Below are 12,530 nucleotides of genomic sequence, written 5' to 3'. Positions count from 1 at the left end.
ACTACAAAATTTTCAACTTTATGACATAAAATCGTGTTTTAATATTTTTTTTTTTATGATTTAAGGGTGGGTAAAATTAGTTTTCATATTTATGAAACAGATAAAAGTTTGATACATCAAGATGTTGAAGCACATTATTATAAACTGGTCTAAATGGAGAAACATTCTCTAGGCTCTAGAATATAGATATCTGCGCGATAAAACTTTCTTATAAAGTTCAACTCCATACAGTAGTGCAGAACGTGATACGAAATTTCTTAAAAACTTCTTCTCAAGTGTCTTTGGACCCTATTCTTTGTCTCTCACTTTACTTCTAATTTTGTTTCAACTTCGAAACTATATTCTTGAAAGAGCAAAATTATTTGGACAGTAATTTTCAAATTATAAAATTTTAAAGTAGTTTTTGAGAAATGTAGACTCTTTTCTGACTCCTATCGAAAATACTTATTCACTATTTTTCTTATCCTGATAATAACTTCAATTCTTAATTTCTTTGAAATTCAATTATTTTCCAAATTTTAAGTTACATTTCTTAAAAAATACGATATTTCAAAATTGTTTTTAAAAGTTAAAAAAAAATTAAATTCTTTAAATAAAAATCTATTATAATTTAATTTGACAACATTTCTAATTAATTGGAAATTTGAATAAGTATTTAAAATTTTAACGACAATTTAACTATCTTTAAAAAAGGTTGATTACAATTTTTCAAAAGACTACTTTCTTAATTTCTAAATTATTCGAAATTTGAATAATTTTTGTTAAATAAACATTTAAATACTTATTCTTATTTATTTTTCGAAAAGAATAATTATATATTTATAAATTAAAATTCAATTTTTATTCAATTTTTAAATAAAATTATTCAAAACCTTAAAATTTTATCGAAAAATAAATAAATTATTGCTTTTTTTAAAATAAATATTTAAATAATTTTACACTTTTACTACAAATTAAAATTTTCTAAGATTTCAATTTAAAAAGCTTTTGAAATTTAATTATTTCTAAAAATTCATAATATAAAGCTTCTAATATATTCAATTATTATCTAAAATTTGAAATGAAATTCATTTTTAAATCAATTCTTAATAGAAAGTTCCACGAGAATTCAATTATTTGAAATACAAAAATTGATAATTCATAAAATAATTTATTATTTCAGAACATTGAATACTTCTAAATAATTTGCAATGTTTCAAAAAGTAATTGATTCCTTTCGAAGAATATTAATAAAATTTTTTTAAATAATTACATTCTTTCGAGGAATTCATTTAAAAAATGTATATTCTCAATAATAATTGATTTCCTTTTGGAACTTTTCCGAAAATTTTCTTGAAAATTGTATTTTAAATAATTGAATTCCTTTGCAAATTTTATAATTATTATTTTCGATATTAATTAATTTTTTGCGTAGAATTTTCTTAAAATTTTTTTAGAATAATTGAATTTTTGAAGATATTTTATTAAAATAGTAGATATTATCTATATTATCATATTGAAAATAATAAATTTTTAGCGAAAATTTTTATTATTTGTTAAACTTATTGAAATTTTACGAAACAATTTGATTAAAATTTTTAAAATTAATTTAATTAAAGAATTTTACTGGAATTTTTTGAATTGTTTCTTGGAATTTCATTAAAATTTTTGTGATTATAGTTTTTTATTTCATCTATTAGTGGATTTAAAGAGTAGTGCAAATAGAAATAAATTCTCAATAAATAGAAAAAAGTGCTTGCTTATTTTTAATTATTTTCTAAAAGACCTTTGACACATTCTAAGTGAATTTTCACTTATTCAGAATATTTAGACAATATTTTCTAATATAAAGTCGCGTTATGACAAGATCTAATAAAGATTATTTAATTTTCTTTACCAGAGCTTGTTTACTTTCAATTTAAATTAAACATTTCCCTAATCAATGTTTACCCAGATTTTATTGGAAATGTAACATGGAAAGTAAATTTGATTCGAGAAATATTTACACGGGATTAATGTAAATATTTGCTGTTTGATGTTCAATGTTGTTGATTCTTCATCACTAAAATTGTTTTCAACTGAGCAAAGAGAGAAAAAAAAAGTTTAGAAAAATTTACAAAATCTCGCTGATCGATCATTGTTGTGAGAGAAGAAAATGAAAACAAAAGCTTACCAACTTCTAGGACTTCGAGGTCGAGGTTACCACTTCGACTTCTACTGATGCTGCTGGCATTGTAGATACTGGACCGTTGATGATGTTGATGATGGTGATGATGAGGATGATGATGAGTCTCCTCCATCGCGCGGGAAGCACTTCGTTTGAATTGTTCTAGGAAGCTGTCTATTTGACTTTCGATACTTGTTGGCGAACAGGCCATTTTCTTTTGAATTTGTTGAAAATGTTTTTATTTATTATAATGAATGACAATAGGTGATGAGAGAGCGGGGGTCATCCCGACCAATGACCGAGTCTCTTGACTACATAAAAAACGTTAAATTTCCAAATGAACACTATTGGGAAATTCGCGAAGGTCACGGTGAGTCGAGATCATTTTCGACACTGTCACGATCATTTTTTAATGATCCATTTCGTTGATTGCGATTCATGTTTTTTTATAGAGAGTGAAAGAGAGAGAGAGAAAAATGAAAAAATAGGAAGAGCTTTTGGAAGCAAAGGGACGATTCGACTGGGCGTCTCGACGTCGTTGCGACGGCGGCAGGTGTCGCAACAGGGTTTCAAGTCGATCTTGATGCGCATGGTTCGCTCAAGTCCAATATTGTTCATTGCGCAAAAACGGAAAGGGGAAACTACAAAGCGACTCTCGCCTGGATAAAGACCCTTATCCGAGATCTTAATGTTTCCTTCTCATTTACTCCCATGCATGAGGATTTCGGAGGCAAAGAACTTTGAATCGCTTTGAATTCCAGAGTCTGATGCAGTACATATTTTCCTCTTTTCCATTCTTCTTTATCCTGGTGTAAAAGAAGTATTATTCTTTACATTCCTCCGGGAGTGTGACTGTCTAGTTCTCAAAAAAAAAAAAACCTAAAAGTAAATTTACAAATAAATAAAAGAAACTTATGGTATGGTTTAATTTTTAAATATATTTACAGAAATATAAGTTTTTTATTAATCATATTTTAACATTCTATTTAAATCCTCCGGCGTTCTAAAAAAATCACCAAATAGAAACATTCTCCTGCCCTTCAGTAAATATTCAAATGTTGCGTTTGGTTCTTGAGGATTTAATTTTCTAAGCTTTGGAGTTACACTTTCAGGTTTAATAGTAATAATTGTTTTCTTGAATGGTAAATTACTGATTAACACGGCTCTACTTACGTTCTCTGCTTTATCGAAATAAATTCGTAACACTGAACATTTAAATAGGAGAGTTGCCAAAAATAACGTAAAAAGTGTTATACCAACTGCTGAAGCGAATTCCATTGTACTGTTTATAAGAACTTTTTCGTCCTTGATTACAGGAAGTGAAATAGTTTTGTTATAGAAACGATAAGTATAGTAAATCGCAATTGGCGAACCGATTAGCAAAATTATTCTTTGCACATGAAAAGCCCTTTCAATCCAAGTCGCATAAGGATTATTGTATACTAATTTATTCGTGCTAGACATTTTATCTATTACTTTAAATTTGTTTTCCTGTTTTATTCCTATTCGAAATCCAGCCTCTCGTTGAAAAGAACACGTTCTCGTGTTGTTTTTTCTCAATGGTCCGGAAAATCGAAAAATACAGGAACTCCTCCACGTATTCAGTCCCATTGAATTGGTAGCTTTTTGTAAAATATTCATTGTCGAATCTGAAATAGAAATTTGAATATTAGAAACAGATTAAAATTAAATTAAATATTAAATAAAACAAATTAATTATAGATCTATAATTAATTTGTACTATTTTTTTATTTGTTCAATTTTTTTCTACTCGAGAAGAAAAGCAGAAATAATTTTTAGACTGACCAAGTTCAAGTCCTCAACGTTAATCAACGAAAAAAATGGTAAATTACATAAAGATTAGGCAGCATTTTTGCCACAAAAATATTTAGAAAAAAAAGATTGATTGATAATAATTATTGTAGAAGTAAATATTATAAATTAATAATACTTGAATGTATTAAATAAATTTTTTTCGTTGATCAATTTTTTTTCGTTGTGGAATTCAAACTTCGTTTAGAATGTACGAATAATGAAAATTTTATTTCATTAATTAAACTGTACAACTAATAAATAATATATTTGTTACCTGTTATTGTTATTTTAACGATTTCAACAATCTAATCTCAACAATTATTAAAAGTGTCAAAAAATTTATAATTTTGTGCTAAACTTTACATTCTTGTTTGGCTCTAAAAAAAGCCGATGTTGACAATATTTTGAAACTGTGTTTTCTAATGCACTTTTATGCTTTATTAACTATTTTTTAATACTTAATTTTATAAACTACGGTTGTAAACTGTCAAAGCACATTGCTTTCTAGCAGACGAAATATTTTTCGGCTCGACCTGCGCATTGTTGTTTATAATATTTGAGGTTAGGTTCTACTATATAGTGACAAGTGCGACAAGTGAAACGTGCTTCTGTTTTTATTAGGCATTATTTTTGTTTGAAAAACAAGAATGCCACCTCAATCAGAGGATGAAAATTCGGATTCGAATCCGGAATTTAAAATAAATAATGAATATGCGAAGAATTACAATCAGTGGCGACAGAAAGAGGAATTGCACAAATGTAAGTATTTGCAAATGTCAATGTTTATTTTCCGTGATTTACGATTTATAAAAGTTATTTTTTATAAATAATAATTTTGTTAAATAATGAATAAAATATGTGAAGAAAATAGTCACTTTAGTTATTGATTAACGTGGCCAGTAGAAAATACATTTTGTATACATTGAGAAACATAACCTTAAAGCAATGGAAAAGTAATTTTCTTCTGATAAATTGAATTTTTGATTAGTAAAACAGCGTTATGGCGAAGAAGCATGTAATCTGGATAATTTGAGTGATAATTCCTCGAGCGATACTTCTGAAGACGACGACGAAGTTGTAAGTTATATTCAAAGATTTATATTTTAGACAAAGTCCATCAACGAAAAAAATGTTTCAATAAGTGTATTTCTCAATGAGAACGAAACAATTTGTTACAAAATTATATAAAAATAGGAAGATTAATATTTATATTTTAAATAAAAATTGTATATTTCTTAAAAAGTATTCTATTTTCAGGAAGTGTCGGAAAAATTTGAAAACGACTTCTTCAAAGTACTGGCTTATTTGAAAAGTGAAGATCCAAAGATTCACGATGAAAAAATATCATTTTTTAATAACACTAAAGAGGATCTTGAGGAAGGTAAAGAAAATAGGAAGAAGAAAGCAAAGAAAGAAAAAGCAGTAACATTAAGAGATTTTGAGCGTAAAATTATTCTTGAAAGAGGAGGTAAATATAGTGACAGTGAAGATGAAAGCAAACCTAAAGAGCAACATGGAAATCGTCTCACATACGTTCAAGAGCAAAATGAAATAAAAAACAGTTTCAAAGCTGCTGTAGAAGATGACGAAGAAGATGAAAACTTACTGGTTGTTAAAGAAAAAACCGAAGAACAAATTTTAAAGGTATTTAACTATAAATTATATTCTACAATCATTAATTAATTAACTAATTATTCAAAAATTATTCTCCAGGAAGAAAAACGGAAAAAATGGCTCAAAGGGCAAGAAGTTGATGTCGATCCCCAAGACGAAGTACTGAAACCAATTCGAGACTTTTGGGCAAATCCAAATTTGGATGCAGGTGAAAAATTCCTGCGCGATTATATTTTAGATAAAAAATACCAGGATAAAAGTTCATCAGATTTTGATCGCGATTACGATCATATATTACATGACAGTGATGAAAATCTTTCAGAAGATGAGCAGAATATTGAGCGTCAGGAGGAATTTGAGTACAAGTATAATTTTCGATTCGAAGAACCGGATCAGGATTTTATTAAGAGGTATCCTCGAACATTGGAAAATTCGATGAGAAAAAAAGATACACGGCGATCGGAAAAACGTGCCGAGCTGAAGAAACGAAAGGACGATGAGAAACTGCGGAAAAAGGAGGAACTTAAGGAACTTAAAGCGCTGAAACGAAAGGAAATTGAGGAAAAGCTAGAAAAGTTGAAAGAAATCACGGGAAATGAGGATTTTGGTATAAAAATGGAAGATTTAGAAGGTGATTTCGATCCGAATGAGTATGACCAAAAAATGAAGAAAATGTTTGATGATGATTTCTATACTGTTGCTGAGGATGATATGAAACCTCAATTTCCGGAAATTGATGAAGAAATAAATGATTTTGATAATTATGGAGAAAATTTTGAAGAGGAAGGTGATTATCATGATGAGGGGCCTAATTGTGAGGATGAAAATTTCATCGTAAGTAAAGTCTTCTTTTCTTTTTTCGTGAAATGATTCACAAGTTTTGAGCGTTCAAATAAAGCACGGCTCGAACTAGGTCCGTAAATTTGCTTCAAGACCGTAAAAGTCAGTTTTTTTAAAAAAAGGTCCGTATAGTCCGTAATTTGATTGAAAAAGAATGAAAAGTTCGTAAATTGTACGACATAATTTTGGAAATTTTGAAAAAGTTACAAAAATTGCAGAAATTTAATTATTTTCAAAAGTAATAAAACTCTTCGCAGAAATTCAATTATTTTCCAAAAATTTTCTAAATTCTCGTCAAAATTCTAATTATCTTTATATAAATAATAAAATTCTTTGCAAAAATTTAATTATTTTCTAAGCTTTTCATTATTTTCGCAAAAATTCAATTATTTTAAAAAATTATCATAAAATTCTTCGCAAAAATTTAATTATTTTCAAAAATAACAAATTTTTTAGCAGGCATTCAATTATTTTCAAAAATTAACATAAAATTCTTCGCAAAAATTCTATTATTTTCAAAACTTTTAATAAAGTTCTTGACAAGAATTCAATTATTTTTATAAATAACAAAATTCTTCGTAAGAATTCAAATATTTTCATATAGATCAACATTCTTAATATAGGTAAAATTTTTTTTACAAAATTCTTCGAAGAAGATCTAATTATTTTTAAAAATTGAAATACAATTCTTGTCAAGAATTCAATTATCATTATAAATATCAAAATTCTTCGCAAAAATTCAATTATTTTCAAAACTTTCAAATAAAGTTCTTGGAAAGAATTCAATTATCTTTTCATAAATAACAGAATTCTTCCCAAAAATTCAATTCTTTTAATAAATAACAACATTTTTAGCAGAAATTAAATTATTTTTAAAAATTTTCATAAAATTCTTCACAGAAATTCAATTATTTTCAATAATTTTAATAGACTTCTTTGTATTCTCGTAGAATTTTGGTAATAAAAATTGATTTAAAAATGAATTTCAGTTACAATTTGAGATAATAATTGAATAATATTAAAAGTATTATTGCGTGAATTTTTAGCAATAATTGAATTTTTTGAAATGTTTGCAAATTCAAATTTTAGGAAAATTGGAATTTTTCATACTTTTAACCAACAATTCTGTAGAATTAATTTTTTTTTTTAAAGTTTAATTGAATTTTTTTTTAAAATTATTTAAATTTCTAATTTTCTACAATATATGTAATTGAAGAATTTCCGAATAATCGAATTAAAAAAACTTCTCCAAAATTCAATTATTTTCAAAAATTTTAATAAAATTCTTAGAAAAATTTCAATTTTTTCAAAAATTTTCCTTAATTCAATGCTTTTCAATATCTACTATTTTAATAAAATTTTCCAAAAGAATTCAATTATTTAAAAAAAATTTATTAAAATTCTACGCAAACATTATTTAATTATTTTCATAAAATAATAAAAATTTCACAGAAATTCAATTATTTACAAATTTTTGTAAATAAATTTCTTCACAATAATTAAATTATTTTCATAAATAATAAAACTCATTGCAGAATTTCAATTCTTTATTTTTAATAAAATTTTAATCAAATTCCGCGAAGAATGTAATTATTCTTAAAAATTTTATTAAAATTCATCAAAAGAATTCTTTTATTTAAAAATTTGTTGATTAAATTCTTTATAATTCAATTTTAAGAAACATTAAAATATTCAATAAATTATTTTTTTGTATTGAAATGATTGAATTCTAATAAAAATTGATTTAAAAATAAATTTCAGTTAAAAACACTAAAAAAATTTTATTTTGGAGAAATTACATATGATTACAAAAATTAAATTATTTTCAAGAGTAATAAAATGCTTCGCAGAAATTTAATTATGTTAAAAAATAATAAATTTTTCTTAAGAATTCAATTACTTTTATAAATCATAAAACTCATCGCAGAATTTCAATTATTTTTGAAACAATTTTAATCGCATTTCTAGGAAAATTTAATTAAAAATCGTAGAAAGAATTCAATTATTTAATAATTTGTTGATAAATTTTTTTATGAAAATTGAATTTTAAGAAACAATGAATTATTCAATAAATTATTTATTTTTATATTTAAATAATTGAATTCTAGTAGAATGTTCTAATAAAAATTGATTTAAAAATGAGTTTCAGTTGAAATTTTATCAATTTGCCATTTTTAATTATTATAAAATATGAAGAAATCGATCATCTTCATGTTTTATAGTTATGCAAAAATTTAATTTATAGTTTTAAGTAAAATTTTCAATTATTGGACTCGGACTGATTATATTTTTGTCAGTAATTGGTCCCTAATTTTTCGTTTTTGGTCTGTAAAGTCTGTATTTTTAAATACTTTTACTGGTTCGAGCCCTGAATAAAGAAGATATTTTTATTTTTGATTGTAATAAAAATTGAAAAATTAAATTTAATATTTTTTTTATAGTTGAAGACAGAATTATTGCAATAAAATTTGAATTTGAAGAAGAAATAAATCAATTTCGCTCATTTGAACTTTCAGAACTTTGGAACTTGTGAATTGCTTTTCTCGAATAATTTTTCATTTCAAATAGTGAGTTTTAATTGAAATTTTTCTAATTATGTTTCAGATGGATGCTGATTATGATCCAACAGCAGATGCTAAGACAAAAAAGGTAGACTCGAAAAAGAAGAAAAAGGGACGTAATAAAAATATTGAACTTCCAAAAGAGAAACCGAAATTTGATCCTGAAGTTCATTCGTCATATCAGGAGTACATTGATCGCTACTACGCTTTAGACTACGAAGATATGATTGGCGACATTCCGTGTAGATTTAAACTCAGGAAATCAATTCCCAATAATTATGGCCTAACGATAGAAGAGGTAAAATATTTTTTTCTTTTAAAAAACTAAAGTTTGATTTTAAAAACTATTTTTCATTCTGAAAAATTCTCTTTTGTAGATTCTATTAGCCGATGATAAGGAACTTAACAAATGGTGTTCTTTGAAAAAAGCCCTGGAGTTTAAATCGGAAGAAACTGAAAAGAACGAAATATTTAAATTTCAACAGAAAGCTAAAAACGAAGCTCTTAAGAAGAAAATATTAAAAAGCGTGTACAGGTAAATAAATGTTTGTCACTAAATTTTTTAACCAAAAATTGACAGACAGTAAATTTTAAACTCGGTTTTATTATAAATTAAATATATTTAGAAAAAAGTTTAAATATATTATAAATTTAAACTCGATTTCATTTTTTTAGTCCTGAGGAGGAAAATGAAGAGCAGGAAGCTACTATTCCGACAGAGCAGTCTAAAAAGAAAAGAAGAAAAAAGAAGAAAGGAAAGGCAACTGAAAATGTTTCGAATCTCCCCGAGCCTTCTACGTCTGCGGATAAACAAAATAAACTTCAAACTTCAAAACCAGTGTCAACGAAATCTGAAAAACGCAAACACAGTGATGTTTTTACTGAGAAAACTGAAGACAACACAGCTCCTAAGAAAATTAAACAAAATCAAAATAAATCAAGTGAGACACCAGAAGTAATAAATAATCAAGTAGAAAAAGTAGTACCTAGTAAGAAAAAGAAAAAAGCCGCTCAACAAGAAATTTCTTATGACTCAAAATCTGAAACAATAGTCGAATCAGAAAGTAAAGAAATTGTAAATAACACTCAAGTTCAGAATAAAAAGAAGAAAATGAAAAATAAAAATAAAACTTTGAATAGTAGTGTACAAAGTGGAGTTAGTGAAGCAGATAGTAACGAGACTGCAAAGCAGACAGAAAATGTAAAAAAGAAAAAGAAAGAGAAGAATCAAAATAATATTTCAGTTAGTGAGGTAAAAGAGGAAATAACTGACAATAATAACGAAGACAACAAATCGGAAAAATATAAAAAAATAATGAGAAAGAAAGAAAACAGAAAGAGGAAATTGGAGAAGAAACAAAAATACTTGAAGTTAAAGAATAAATTACAAAAGAAGGAATCTATTGAAAATCCCTTAAATGAATTGAGTGCCGATCGATTGAGAGCTTTTGGAACAAATCCAAAGAAATTTAAAAATCGTTTAAAATACGGAAACAAGAATACAATTTCTTAAAAGCCGTGATTCTGATGAATGAATATCGTTATTGTAAATCATTATTGTCATTAATTGTACAATTGTTTGAATATAATGAATTTGTTAAAAAAATAGTTTAAATGTTTCTTTATACGAATAAATGATACTTTCTATTATATTGTCAATTATTAATATTAATCTTTAAAAAATTTCGGATTCCATATTAAAGAATTAAATTATTTTTCTAAATAATAAAATTCTTCGTAGGAATTCAAGTATTTAAAATACAATTTTAATAAAGTTTTTCTCGAAAGAGTTCAATTATTCATAAAAATTTTAAGAAAATTCTAAGTAAGAATTCAAAATTCCTCGGAAAAATTCAATTATTTAAAAACAATTATAATAAAATCTTAGAAAACAATCAATTATTTCCAAAAATTTTAATATTCAGCAAAAGAGTTTAATTATTTTCAGGACAAAAAATAAAAAATTTTGGACCATGTACAAAAATTATAAAAATATAACCAGTCAATCAACCGATTTCTTCATGTTTTATAATAATAAAAGATGACCGAGTGATAAAATCATTTACAATTAAATTATTATTTACAAGAATTTTTAACTAAAATTCTACTTTAAATCGATTATTTTGAATAATTTTCGAAAAAGTTCTTTGACAATTTTAAAATCTATTTGTTTAACAATATTCAATTTTACAAAATTTCAATTATACTCGTAAATTCTTCAATTAAATAAATATTAGAAAATAAAAACTCAAAATAATATTTTAAAAAATTGAATTAAACTTTTTCAAAAAAATTAATTTCAAAATTTAATTATTTTTAAAATTCACGCTATATTGCTTTTAATATTTATAATTATTATCTAAAATTTTAACTGAAATCCATCTTTAAATCAATTTTTATAAGAAAATTCTACTTGAATTCAATTATTTAAATTCAAAAATAAATAATTTATTGAATAATTCAATGTTTCTTCAAATTCAATTCTACTATAGAATTTTAGCAAACAAATTTTTAAATATTTGAATTCTATCGACGAATTTTATGAAAATTTTGAAGAATAATTAAATTTTTCGAGAAATTTGATTAAAATTGTATTAAAAATAATTGAAACTCTGTGATGAGTTTTATTATTTGTGAAAATAATTGAATCGCTAAGAAGAATTCTATTAATTTTGAACAATATTTAATTTTTACGAAGAATATTATTACTCTTGAAAATAATTGAATTTCTGCAATAATTTGTAACTTCCCAAAATTAAATTTTTTTTGTGTTTTAAACTAAAATTCTTCTCTATAAGGATTTATTTTTAATAATTTTTGAAAAAGTTCTTTGAGAATTTTCAAATTCATTTGTTTACCATTCAATTTTACCAAATTTTAATTATTCGTAAATTCTTCAATTAAATATGTATTAGAAAATATAAACTTGAAATAATTAAAAAAAAATCCGCAATTAAACTTTCTCAAAAAAATAATTTCACAGAATTTCTAGTTAAAAATATGAAAATTTAAATTTTCAAAGAATTTAATCTAAAACCATTTCAAAATTCAATTATTCTTATTTCTAAAAATTTACGCTTTAATACTTTTAAAATTTAATTATAATCTAAAATTTTAATTAAAATCCATTTTTAAATCAATGTTCATGAGTAAATTCTACTAGAATTGAATTATTTAAATACAAAAATAACAATTTATTGAATAATTGCATGTTTCTTAAAATTGAATTCTCATAAAGAATTTAATCTATAAATTTTTAAATAACTGAATTCTTCTGATAAATTTTAATTAAATTTTTAATTTTTAATAATTTTTTCAAAGAATTCGATTAAAATTGTATTAAAAATAATTGAAATTCTATAATGAGTTTTATTATTTATGAAAATAGTTGAATTCCTAAAAAGAATTTTATTATTTACGAAAATAATTGAATCCCAGTAAAAATTTTATTATTTATGAAAATAATTGAAGAATGGCGAAAAATTTATTTAAAAAAATGGTAAATAATGAAATTCCTGAGAAATTTTTATTATTTTTTGAAAGTAATTAAAAGT

General features: G+C 24.3%; 4 protein-coding genes across 4 annotated transcripts in view; 2 read left to right on the top strand and 2 right to left on the bottom strand.

Annotated features, from left to right (window-relative positions):
• Positions 1 to 2,387, bottom strand: part of LOC122509900 (guanine nucleotide exchange factor DBS-like) — a 49,135-nt gene extending 46,748 nt beyond the window's left edge. The window contains exon 1 of the mRNA XM_043624220.1: positions 2,153 to 2,387. Within this exon, the coding sequence (XP_043480155.1) occupies positions 2,153 to 2,357 (205 nt within the window). The 5' untranslated portion in view covers positions 2,358 to 2,387. The remainder of the gene's footprint in view (positions 1 to 2,152) is intronic.
• The window catches only part of LOC122509911, a 195,987-nt gene that overhangs the window by 44,800 nt on the left and 138,657 nt on the right, over positions 1 to 12,530 (top strand). The gene's annotated exons all lie outside the window — the stretch shown is intronic.
• Positions 3,065 to 4,493, bottom strand: LOC122509909. Its single transcript, XM_043624233.1, has 2 exons — positions 4,236 to 4,493; positions 3,065 to 3,795 (listed from the first exon to the last, which is right to left on the bottom strand). Exon 2 carries the CDS (start codon positions 3,785 to 3,787, stop codon positions 3,110 to 3,112), a length of 678 nt encoding a protein of 225 aa, XP_043480168.1. The 5' UTR covers positions 3,788 to 3,795; positions 4,236 to 4,493; the 3' UTR covers positions 3,065 to 3,109.
• On the top strand, positions 4,522 to 10,626 carry LOC122509902 (protein KRI1 homolog). The gene is made up of 7 exons (XM_043624223.1): positions 4,522 to 4,720; positions 4,950 to 5,038; positions 5,219 to 5,605; positions 5,675 to 6,409; positions 9,020 to 9,274; positions 9,354 to 9,511; positions 9,652 to 10,626. The coding sequence occupies exons 1-7, from the start codon at positions 4,609 to 4,611 to the stop codon at positions 10,487 to 10,489; spliced, it is 2,574 nt and encodes an 857-aa protein (XP_043480158.1). The 5' UTR covers positions 4,522 to 4,608; the 3' UTR covers positions 10,490 to 10,626.

The sequence above is a fragment of the Leptopilina heterotoma genome, unplaced genomic scaffold (genome assembly GCF_015476425.1).
Source record: "Leptopilina heterotoma isolate Lh14 unplaced genomic scaffold, ASM1547642v1 Lhet_64, whole genome shotgun sequence".
In the NCBI taxonomy this organism is placed as follows: domain Eukaryota; kingdom Metazoa; phylum Arthropoda; class Insecta; order Hymenoptera; family Figitidae; genus Leptopilina; species Leptopilina heterotoma.
This window is presented reverse-complemented; position numbering and strand designations above follow the sequence as displayed.

What these genes read in the sequence shown, in the direction of transcription:
- LOC122509909 (XM_043624233.1), bottom strand. Translation starts at nt 3,787, where the DNA reads ATGAATATTTTACAAAAAGCTACCAATTCAATGGGACTGAATACGTGG.
- LOC122509902 (XM_043624223.1), top strand. Translation starts at nt 4,609, where the DNA reads ATGCCACCTCAATCAGAGGATGAAAATTCGGATTCGAATCCGGAATTT. An exon ending in GAAAGAGGAATTGCACAAAT is followed by an intron (nt 4,721 to 4,949) that starts GTAAGTATTTGC and finishes ATTTTTGATTAG; the next exon opens with TAAAACAGCGTTATGGCGAA. An exon ending in CCGAAGAACAAATTTTAAAG is followed by an intron (nt 5,606 to 5,674) that starts GTATTTAACTAT and finishes ATTATTCTCCAG; the next exon opens with GAAGAAAAACGGAAAAAATG.